The sequence below is a fragment of the Adiantum capillus-veneris genome, chromosome 1, assembly GCF_014529385.1.
Source record: "Adiantum capillus-veneris isolate H3 chromosome 1, ASM1452938v2, whole genome shotgun sequence".
In the NCBI taxonomy this organism is placed as follows: Eukaryota; Viridiplantae; Streptophyta; class Polypodiopsida; order Polypodiales; family Pteridaceae; genus Adiantum; species Adiantum capillus-veneris.
In genome coordinates this window covers 37050213-37061708 of record NC_140931.1, presented here as the reverse complement: position 1 = coordinate 37061708, position 11496 = coordinate 37050213, and the positions used below count along the sequence as shown (strand labels likewise).

The following is an 11496-nucleotide window of genomic DNA, read 5'->3' as shown; positions in this document are numbered from 1 at the left end:
TTCTTCAAACTCAATTGATTGTTTCTAAAATCATCAATGTACTCTCTATCACTTAATGCACTTAACGTTGTGTCCTTCAATAAACAAAATTACATTTTAAAAATGTATATGCTTCTTCAGATAGTTAGTTTAGTGCATTGTATCATTTAAATATCTTCAATTTCATGTTTGTTGGCTCTATCTTTTGATAGAAAGGGAGTGTAAATACGAGAAAATTCAACCTGTGTACAACAGAGCACCCTTTTATTTTTTGGAAGGTATGTTTTGTTTTTCTCCTCTTCAACATCTTCTTCTTCGTTTCCTTCTCTCTCGCACATCCTCTCCTTCTCTTTATCTCTCTTTCTTCAATCGGAGTGAAAGGCAGTGCCAATGTCTAACTCTAGACGCCTTGTTTAGAGGCGGGTCACACTTAAGGGCAGTGGCGATAGTGGGAAGAGCGGATTCTCCATATTTGGTATCTCCGACAATGAAGGCAAGGAATTCGAACGTAGATGCTACCACTACTAGCACTTTGAAAAGGGGGGTGGGGGTGTGGGGGGTAAGCTATTTTTTGGGACGACAACGAACCTCTGTGACTATCGTCATCTCCGAACAATGAGGCAACAATCACTTTTTAGCCGATTTTTCGCAATCTTAATGAAGATTCTGCGGGTGCGACTTGGCTCTTATAATTCACTTGGATCTTAATAATTGGTTGCTACAACATTGTACGGCAAGACTAAGACTAGTGTTAGATCGTGGTCCTGGACACATGACATGGCAAACGAGGGAGTGCTTGACTTGGAAACCGCGTAGATACGACTTGGTAAGTATAAAAATGACTCCTGCCTGCGAATCAAGCCGCGCCACCCCCCCACCCCCTTCCCTTCTTTTCTCTCTGTCTCTGTCTCTCTCTCTCTCACGCTCACTCTCAGTCCGTCGTTGTACTCCGCGCTTGGCACCAAGGACAGCAGAAGAATCTTGTGAGAGAGACACGCTGCGCACGCCTGCACACGTACACGCCTGCACACGTACACACCTGCACACCCGCATTCATGGATCCGAGTTTGGTAGTTGCTGTCGTCTTGAAATTGATGGCTTCTGTTTACAACTTGAGCTTGCTTATCTCTTCCAATAATTCCCTGCGACGCGAGCTTGATCGATTCCATCGTCAGCTCCAAGATAAGCTCGACTACTTGGAGAAGACGCTCGCGCGCTTTGCCTGCTGCCCTGACTTCACCCCCAAGTCCTTAGGTCAGTGCATTTCCATTTTTGAGAGAGAGAGAGAGAGAGAGAGAGAGAGAGAGAGAGAGAGAGAGAGAGGCGCCTCACACTGAAACTTGAAGGTAATTTGAGTGTGAGCGTATCTGCAGAGAGAGAAGGATTCAAGAATCAATCAATCCTGATTTTATATAATCCATATGATGCAGAGACATTAAAAGATCAGATGAAGGAGTTCCATCTCACTGCTAAGAAGCTGCGGCAGAAGAAATGTTGTCTCAAGGAAGAGCCTGTGAGGAGCTTGCGGGATGAGGTCATGGCCACGTTTCAGATGGGAATGGATTCTGCTGTCTTGGAGGTATTGTAGCCAGGCGTTCTCAGTTTTGACTCGAGCACAAACTTCTTTACCCTTGTGTCATGTATCTATGTGTCATTGTGTTTGTACATATTGACATTGATGTGTAGACAGGTAAGGAAGCGCCCCCCCCCCCCCCCCCCCCCCAAAAAAAAAAAACACACACACACACAAATTAAGACATGTATTTTGCGTTTTTGTGCCTCTTAATGTGTGTGTATGTATGTGCCATGCACATCCACCCACATATTTTTTTGGCTATATAAATGTATAATATATGCAAACACACATACGTTCATGCGCGTATATGTGCATCCATGTAAGATATGTATGTGTGTTTATGCGGTTGCATGTGTTTGTGTGTGCACAAATATGTGCGGTCGGGGGGCGGGGGGGAAGGGGGGGGGGGCAAAAACCAGCTTGCAGAATTTCACTTAATCCTTGGATAATGTTGATGACATATATAAGGTGTGCATCTGGAAAATATGATCTGTTCATTCAGTCCTTTGTGATTTCAGGTAGTATTGGAGTTGTGCAAGCGGACCACTAGCTGCTTGGTCACGCAGAAGCATGTTGTGGATGCTATTCTTGATCATGTGCACGATTGGGAATGTCCGAAGCTACACGATGCGCTCTCATCCTTTGGCAAATCCACAAAAACGCTCCCGGAGCACCTCAAGGATGTAATGAACCGGATCATGTGTTCATTTCTTCTAGCATAAACAATGATAAATTTGAATTTTTGATAGTCTGATTCAGAAACAAGCTGTTAATCTAAGCCACAAGATATTTTCCTCGAAAGAAAACTTGTTTCTTGAACTAGTATAACTGCATTGGCTTCATTTGCAAGCGAGGCACATGAATATGATGCATGATTATGGAAACGTATTGAAGAGGAAGGGCTCCTTTCCCGTTCTTAGGAGGCCATTGAAGGATGAAAATACTGACCTATTCACGTTTGTTATATGATCTTTGCACACGTCCATGGCTTGCAATAGACACGGTTGCATGTGTATCATTAATTCATTTGAGCCGGCCTGATGCTTTTCTTGCTTACTGATCATGTGGACAATTTGGTGAATCAGGTATTACATTCCAATAAAGCAATATCAACACCATTTGCCTCTATTCCTGGTACCACTTTTCCCATTTTTTTGGTGGTTTTGGATTATGTTTTTACGTAAGTGCAAATCATGTAAGTAGGTTGTACGTCTTTACTTGCAAGTACAAATCATGTAAGTATGTTGTATATGCGGTCTGTTCTTGCTTGTGTGTACGCATGATCAGATCTTTGCTGCTTTGATGGGTGACTCGGAATCCTGAGTCAAACTAAAGCTGATGAATTTCTGATCATCAACAAAGCAACTCCCACCTGACTAAGGAGATGTCTCTGCTTTACAGAAGAGGGGCAGCAGCAGGAGGCAGAATCAGGTGGTCAATCTCGGGAGAACAAAGTGCACGTGGTGGAGAAAGTTCGAGGAAAATTAGAGCTCATCATAAGAAGAAGCAACCTGAATGGCTCAATAAGCAATGCAGTAGAGAAAAAGCAGGGAAAGGAAGGCAACATAGTAAGCAGCAACCCGAATCGCTCAATGAGCTTTGAAATCGACCAGGAGTCTGAGGAATCAGGAAGATTGGAATTGTTTACTAGGGTTGGTGATGGCAAGATTGAAGTGACCTTTAAAGGAGGGAAGAGTACTAAAACAGAGATCGGGACGATGGTGGGAATAAAATCGATGAAGGTAAGCAAGGAGCTAAATTACTTCTACTATGAGGTGGAGGTAGTGAACATGGTTGAGCTGTCAGGCCGAGGAAGCAGTGAGACAAGTTCCAGCTATATTGCAGGGGTAGCGGTTGGATTGGCAAAGGATGACAAGATAAAAAAAGACAGGATGGTGGGCTGGTACAGAAATTCGCTCGGCTACCACAGCCGTGATGGTGTGGTATATTGCAATGGCAGCCCTGCTCCGGAAGTCATTTCGGTAGGCAGACTTGCAAATGGGGATAAACTTGGCATTGGGCTCCTGGCGCTTCCTGGGAAGCGCCCTGTCATTTTCTTTGTGAAGGATGGGCACCTGGCAGGACACACTGGGAAGCTCTGTGATAAAGAGTATTTCTCTAGTGACCTTCTTTACCCAGTCGTCACAGTTTCGTCTCGCTCTGCCAGGCTGTGTGTCGATTTTTGTGGGCCTTTTCACCTTCCTTCTGGCGCAGACTTGGCTGCGGCTCTTGGGCTATGAATGCTGCTGCACCTTCAAAATATTCCTACATTCACAAACTTTAGGGCCCCATGTATAGATTTTGCCATTCTTTGTAGGCTAGTACACACATTGATTCATCGGCCATGCCGCCCCAGCTCCCATACATTACGTGCAACTTGCAAGGATGGTTGCATGCCCATCCCTTCTGGCACAATATAAGGAAGCCAGCTTCCATTTTCAAGCCCCGGATGTGGTTACCATTTTTTTATGGGAAAATTACCAAAATACTCCTCTAATTTGAGGAAATTCCCAAAATACCCCTCAAATTTAAAAAATTCCCAAAATACCCTCAATATTTTGTCATATATTCCCAAAATGCCCTTCAAATTTTCCAAAATTATATTCTCAAAATACCCCTGGTTGTGAGAGTAAATTTCTCAAAAAAAAATAAAATTTTTAAGGTCTTCACAAGAAGAGCGATTGTCTATTGTACAAGATGCTAAAACTACAATTTGAGTTGGTTACGTAGGCTTTGGAGATGGATTGCTTCATTATTTTTAGACATAATTGCCTTTCTTGCGATGGTAATTGGTGAAAAATTACATGCTGAGCACTCAAAAATGGATCTCAATTGTCAAAAACGAATGAAGATTAGAAAATATTGAACAATCCAACCAAAATAGATACAAGGGTATTTTGGGAATTTCCTCAAATTAGAGGGGTATTTTGGTAATTTTTCTTTTTTTTATAAACACGAGTTCCACCACCGCATATGATACCATGCTGTATGTTTAAATTACCATGTTAATATATAATTCAAGAGTATCATTGGTGAGCTCAATAAGCTTCTTATACATGATTGCCCGCGCCTTTTGTTGCCTCAATTTTCTGTAATGAGCAAAGTTTTGGAAATTGTATTGCGATTAATTGTTTTATGTCTACATTTGTATCACTATATCTTACATCTGCCTTCAATTCCTTACCTTCAAATTAAAATTTGCAGGTGTGATTACACTAAACCAAGATTTTCTCAAGCATTGGCATGAGGCTGAGTGTCGTAGGTGTATGCTCGACCGCGACACCACTCTTTAATTTGTCAAAGTTTTCCAAACTCGAGGTTCGTGTGTTGCTCCTCTCCATCTTTGATCCTTCAACTTCAACCTGTGTCAAATATAGACGAGCGCTATCCATGCCACAAAGCTCTAGGCTAAGGGAGCTACCGGGCTAGAGACTAAAAAATTTGACCCCTAAGTAAGACACATTTTTAGAGGCAAGAAACTTGAAAAAATCTTGCTTAATTTGCTGGCCCTTGAGTGTCTCTAATGCTTCAAAAAACCTCAAAATGTGAAGTTTTTCAAAAGGAGCATTCAAAAGAAATCTAAAGAATATTGATTTTGGTATCATCCGATTCGCCTTTTCATGAGGAATCTGGTGCAATGTCTAAATATTAAAACTGATTATATTTGTAAAATCCCCCCGAAAATGCCATTTTTCCACAAAACGTCTCTAAAGTGGATCTTTTATCCTATAGGCCTTCTAAATAGGATTCAACTAAATCTAGGTTTTTTTGCTGCCACCATAAGGGGATCCAAACTATGAAGTTGTATGAGAGGGTCAACAAATGTTCACAAGGAAAGAAAGCCTATAATGAATTCTTTGTTGCTTTAAATTGCAAAATCTCGGCTACATGTGAAGGCGCTTGTCTTCAAGAAGCTGACGAAATGGCACCGCACATGACATTGACACATACGACACATGACATTGAAGTGATGGAAGAACTGGGCAGCTTCAACGGATCATTTGAAGTCAAGAAAACGCAAATTGGTAGGAGCAACTTTACAAAGAGATCATTAACAAGTTGGCAAGCGATAAGAGAACAGCATTCATTAACATTCTTGCAAAGCTTCAAGACATACAACCACACACATAGATTGAAGCTTAGAACCAAATTTCTCAAAAGAAAACTTGATGTTTATATGTCTCGCAAAATGATGTCTGCATTAGGTACCAATCAAAGCTCACGTTGAGTGTTTTTTGTCAAGTGCAATCAAGATCATTGTTGCAAGATATGATAAAAGTCACAAAGATATGACATGAAGCATAAGGTCACAAATGAGTTGGTGTGCTGACTCTCGAAACACTATATGCTCTATTGTTACTACTAATAATGTCACGACATGTCCATGGCTCAAACACTTCATGCAACTTAGCTAATTAGTTATCAAAGTCCCATTGGTTGTATCATATGAAGTGGAAAAGAGATGTGTAGCATGCTAATCGCATTGGGAAAATTGAATTCCCCCTTAGCTAGGTTGGGTTCAAAGGCACAACTCACACATGTAACATGGTAGCTTTTCACTCGAAGAAGGACTACAAAACATAGGTGTCGTATGCCTCTACTCGAAAAACATATGAAAGAGCTCTCTGTATAGGAGCACTGCCTAGAATTGTCCACCGAATTGATATTCCAAAAAAATGTCGAGTTTTTTTCAGATCATGAGATAACTTTCTAGACAGATAGCACCTCAAAATCCATTTTGAAACTCTTGACAAAATTCAAGGAAAATGGTCACTTAAAAGGACATAAAAGTGTCCCATTACCAACCTAGTGTTAAGTACTTGTTGTCTACCCGTCTTTGGAGATAGAACATTTGCTCAAGACGTCACTATTAATAAGGCGGCATCTTTGGTCTTCTACCCAAAACTTTCTTGTCCAAACCAAAATACTTCTTCTTCCCATTTAAGTCACTATGGGAGAATATTGTTGTTATCGCACAACATTATCGCATAAGAGGAGAGAGAGAGCTTCAAGAAAGAGAGAGATTGTATGGTGCAGACCCGCCGGTGCGTTTTTCGAATTTTCCGCCAGCATTATCGCATCCACCCAGATTACCGCAACAGGAAAAGAGAATCCACGTGGTCCATTCCTCTCCCACTTTTCCCTTTCTATAAATCCTATTCTATTTTGTTACTTTTCAGAAATTGGTGCCCCCTTTTTGCATGGAGTGTAAGAAATCCCATTCTCATTAGGATTTTTAGTACCTCTCTTCTCTTTGCTTGCTTTATCTATTGGTATGATTCTCCTACTCTACTCATTTGTACTCCATGAGATTCTATATCAAAAAATATTTTGTTTCCACCTCAAAATCTTATGTCAACTATGCATTCATATGGAAATGGCAAGCGAACGATGATCAAAATTGTATTGTCACCCTCTTTTTGCACAGAGTGTAAGAAATCCCATTCTCATTGGGATTTTTAGTACCTCTCTTCTCAATTTGCCTCATCTATTGGTATGATTCTCCTACTCTACTCATTTGTACTCCATGAGATTCTATAAACAAAAATATTTTGTTTCCACCTCAAAATCTTATGTCAACTATGCATTCATATGGAAATGGCAAGCGAACGATGATCAAAATTGTATTTTTTTGCGTTCATAAACAAATAGCCCTTTTGTACAGCATAAGTAGAGAAAGAAGTCAAAATCCAAAAGATATTTATTAATTTTCATCCTCCAAAAAATCTCTACAAGTGCTTACATCCATGTCCAACCCCATGGTAGCTAAATCAACAAATAAATCTATTGATTCATCCTCTACAGCCTCTCCTATTGAATCATCATCATCCTCTCCATCCTCGTCCTCCTCCTCACTATGGTTGGTTATTGGAAATGTTTGGTTCTCCTGCCCTCAACTGCATCATCGTCATTGGCATCTTCTTGAGATGGTATGGTGGGATCTGCCATATAATGTTTTAGTGAGTTGCACATGGACTTTACCTGCTCACAACTACTAGGTTGCACCAAGTTGTCGGTCTTCCCGCGATGAAATTGCCCGGAGTTTACCATATAGAGTCCATTCTCATGTCTCTTAACCTCACTCGCAAACCATTGGCAGTCAAAGAGATATTTGTGAAATGTTCTGAAATCCACTTTGATTATCCTCTCTATTGTTCCACATTCCCTCACCTCTTGTGTTGTCGTGTCAAAGTTGCCCATAACTCCACTATCGTGAGTGGTTCGACGCTCATCTATCTTGCAGGTTCGAAAATGACGTCCTTCGGACCACATGGAGTTGAATGTGAAGGCCTGCAAAAACCAATCAAGATAGATGTGTGTGTGTGTGTGTGTGTGTGTGTGAGAGAGAGAGAGAGAGAGAGAGAGAGAGAGAGAGGTGACACACATACACACACACACACTCGCACACACACACTAAACACATTGAGTATATTACCCATTAGGAAATTTCGGAGGTCATTTGGAGGGCCTTCTAAGAAAATGTATTTTTTGCACTCTCTCTCTAGAAAAAATGGCAAATAAAAGAGCTGGGTCTTTCATAGTAAAAGTTCAAAAAGTGTACTTTAAGTAGATTCCTTACTCTTCTGAACATTCGTTCGTAGTGATTGAGGGATAATCCTCTTTTCAGTTGCATTGAATGAACCTCGTCAATATGGAGGGAATGAGGCTAACATGGAGGGACGAATCCGCAGCCGCTATTCACTTTCCATTAAACCTGCACATTTGGCTAATGGTGCACTCCTCAAATGGCACAAATGTTACCCAGAAACGAGCCAAATATCACCTTCACATTGATTTGGACAATGAGTACCAACCATTGATTAAGTGCAGTAAAACAAACACACATATACCTCCCGCTTCCATAGACACGCTCAAAGCTCAAGGAGCTAAACACATAGATATCTGGACGAGAGGCTCTCTCTACCCTAAGAATCCAATGACTAATGCGTCTCCACCGTTTGTCAATCCTACAAGCTTATTGACCTTTGCTGGTGATGGAGAAAAGGGCCTTCTGGGTTATTGTAAATCACTTACAAGAGAAGCTGAAACTTACAAGAGCATTCTCCAAGCTCCCTTTCACATTTACATTCTACAGATCAGGTTACCATTTTGCAACATAAAACAGAGGTACAAGAACTGAAAGGAAAGGTGCGAAGTTGTCAAATGAAGGACACCATCTTGGGTGGTCGTATCCGAAAGAAGAAATTGCGCAATCTTGAAACATTGCAGGTTGCATCAAGAGGTCTCAAGAAAAGAATCCGAGCATTAAGGTGATGCTTCTTGGTTGGCTACATTGTCTTAGTTAAGTAATCTTTTTGTTTTTTCTTGTTATGCATTGTTTTCATGTGCCTAAATAGTGTTAGTGAAGCAAATTTTCTGTTATTTACTTATGCATTGTCTTCATGTAGAGATTCAATCTATCCTGACAAGGAAAACATTGACCCCAAAGCCAATATAGGAAAGAGATTGAAGCCACTTGTAAGTAGAAGCCTGGCAGCAGATATAGTACATGACAAGAAGTTTAAGGTCCTACAACGAAATGTAGTGGACCGCTTTACTTCAGAGAACTCAGTGCTTGAAAAAGAGATACAAGGCACACTTGATGCACTTGGTGTAAGCAAAAGAGGATATTCGGCTATCCAAAAGTCTGTCTCATCCATCTTTGTTAGGAAGGGTATAAAATCCAAACTTCTACCATCAGCCTCAAGTGTTTGGAAAGAGAGGCTTCAGCTTAACGAGGCACAGGGAGACTATCTTGGACAGCCCTTTCATATTAAAGCAACTTACAGTGGCCATGGAGCAAACATGGCATATGATGAGTTCAACAATATTTTTATGGACCTGCGGATATTACAGAAGAGAATGGTGGAGTTTTACAACATCACATTTGAAGAGTCACGTGGGGTATTACATTTTGTATTAAAACTGGATGAGTGTGAGCTTGTTAAAGAGAAAAAGCTAGAGCGTGTTACTATTACTTTAATGAATAGAGCCCTCTCAAAGTGTCCCAGTGATGATCCTTTATATTTTAGTGTTCAATCAGAATCTAACATATGGTGGCTTGGTGCGTTTGAGGTAAGCGAGATTCTCAAGTAAGCTCAAATGTTCAGATCTACTTAAGTCTCATTTATTTTGTGTTGCAAGTAAAGAAAGAAGATCATGAGATTCTATATTGGGTGTTCCATCGAACTAATATTCTGGAGGTGATTGATCAACAGACTAACCAGGGAGAGGTACTACGTCTAGATGGAAGGGGAGACTTTCAAGTTCAGTGGCATCTTACAGGTGATATCAAAACATTAAAGTGCATGTATAATTGTGGAATGGGTGCAATGGCAAAGTCACCGTGTTTGTTCTGCATGGAGCCTGCAAAGGTCATGGACCCAAAGTGGTGGAGAAAAGCTCCAACACGTCACATTGAGGATCCTGCTTTTTGACCGGTTTTGAAAATACCACTTGTGAATGTCCACATTTGTACAATGCATGTCCTTTGTAGAATTGTGAAGAAATTGGTCTACTTATACATCGGGTTTGCTTGGAAGATTAAGAACTTCGCAGAACGACTAGTAGCCCTGCAGTGCTTAGAAATGGTACTGTCGGATATGGGGCTTCATGGTGGCAATGTGAAAATCTAGCGGGATGAAAAGAGATCAACTGCTGAGAAGGATGTCCCATGCAAACCATCCATCGGTGGGGTGAAGGCACGGAGGTTTTTATCTAAGCCCCAAGGTACAAGAGATCCAAAGCTAACAAAACATGGAAAAATATATAACACATCTTATGTTAGCGAGGTAGAGTATCAGAGCTGGAAAAAGCTACATATTGCAGTCAAAGACCACAAACCAACTACTCGTAACGCGAAGGCTGAGGTTTGGCGATCAATAGACATCCTATTTTTGATGTGCGACAAAGATGACTGGTCACAAGGTGATATGAACAAGTTCAAGGAAAATCTCAACCTTCTGAAAAAATCATTCAAGACAGCATGGACAGACACCCAGATTACTCACTACATGGTATTATCATGTATTTCTTTCTCTCTTATGTGCAAATATGTGACTGTAAAACATTCTAACTAATCTGTTTTCATATCCAGCACATCATCTTCAATCATTTGCCATATTTTATACAGAAGTATGGGAACCCGGCAATATGGAATACCCAAGGGATGGAAAAGTCTCATTACATGGCGAGAAATGCTTATTTCAGGCACACACGACATGGTGGCTCTCGAATCAAGGCTAACAGTTTGAGAGAACTATTTGAATGGTTCTATCGTAGAATCATTCATCGAATGCAGGCAAAAGAAGTCTTGGCAAATTCAGCAACAGCACAAGCCATCAGACATTTACAACAACAAAAAGTTAAAAGATCAATGGCATACAACAACTCCGGAGCTCGTGAAAGTCAACGAAGGTGGAGAGAGACAATGGTGTATGAGAATCACAAGTGGAGAAAGATACTCTGAGTGGATGACATTGTACAAAATTTATGTAATACATGATCTTATACAATTGCTACTTGAAGTGTATCAAGATTTTGAAGGTTCAATTTTGTTTTTTGGCACGTCACCCTTGTAACGAATCATGAGATGTTTGCCATACTCTAAAAGTTCATCTGGGTTTTGTCTACCAAGAGCTAGTGCCATTGCTGTGTAGGTGTAGTAATACGCTGCCCGACCACCTGTATAGCCTGGGCAGTAACCAAAACAATCTCTAGCAAACACTTTGTCCACAAGAATGACTTTATCTGCACTTTTGGGCAGCACCAGTCCACCCAAGAAGCGTGATATTGTCTTGAATGTGTAAGTTGCTATTGAACCCTCTTGTGACATGGAATTGTGAAAAACTACTATCGGCGACTCGCAAAGCTTTGAAAGGTACAGTGCTAGGGCCGCATCCCTTCCTCGATACTCTCTTGTCCGGCGCCGAAGGAAGTCA

General features: G+C 40.9%; 1 protein-coding gene across 1 annotated transcript; it reads left to right on the top strand.

Moving 5' to 3' along the window:
- Positions 1–858: 858 nt before the first annotated feature.
- LOC147464555 (uncharacterized) lies at positions 859–4209 on the top strand. The gene is made up of 5 exons (XM_086515548.1): positions 859–1233; positions 1410–1558; positions 2074–2238; positions 2641–2689; positions 2957–4209. Exons 1-5 carry the CDS (start codon positions 1035–1037, stop codon positions 3793–3795), a joined length of 1401 nt encoding a protein of 466 aa, XP_086371674.1. The 5' UTR covers positions 859–1034; the 3' UTR covers positions 3796–4209.
- The last annotated feature ends 7287 nt before the right edge of the window (positions 4210–11496 follow it).

Bases quoted from the DNA above. Each gene is read 5' to 3' on its own strand.
- LOC147464555 (XM_086515548.1), top strand. From the start codon at position 1,035: ATGGATCCGAGTTTGGTAGTTGCTGTCGTCTTGAAATTGATGGCTTCT. The intron at 1,559-2,073 runs GTATTGTAGCCA...TTGTGATTTCAG, and splicing joins TGGATTCTGCTGTCTTGGAG to GTAGTATTGGAGTTGTGCAA. The intron at 2,239-2,640 runs GTAATGAACCGG...TTGGTGAATCAG, and splicing joins TCCCGGAGCACCTCAAGGAT to GTATTACATTCCAATAAAGC.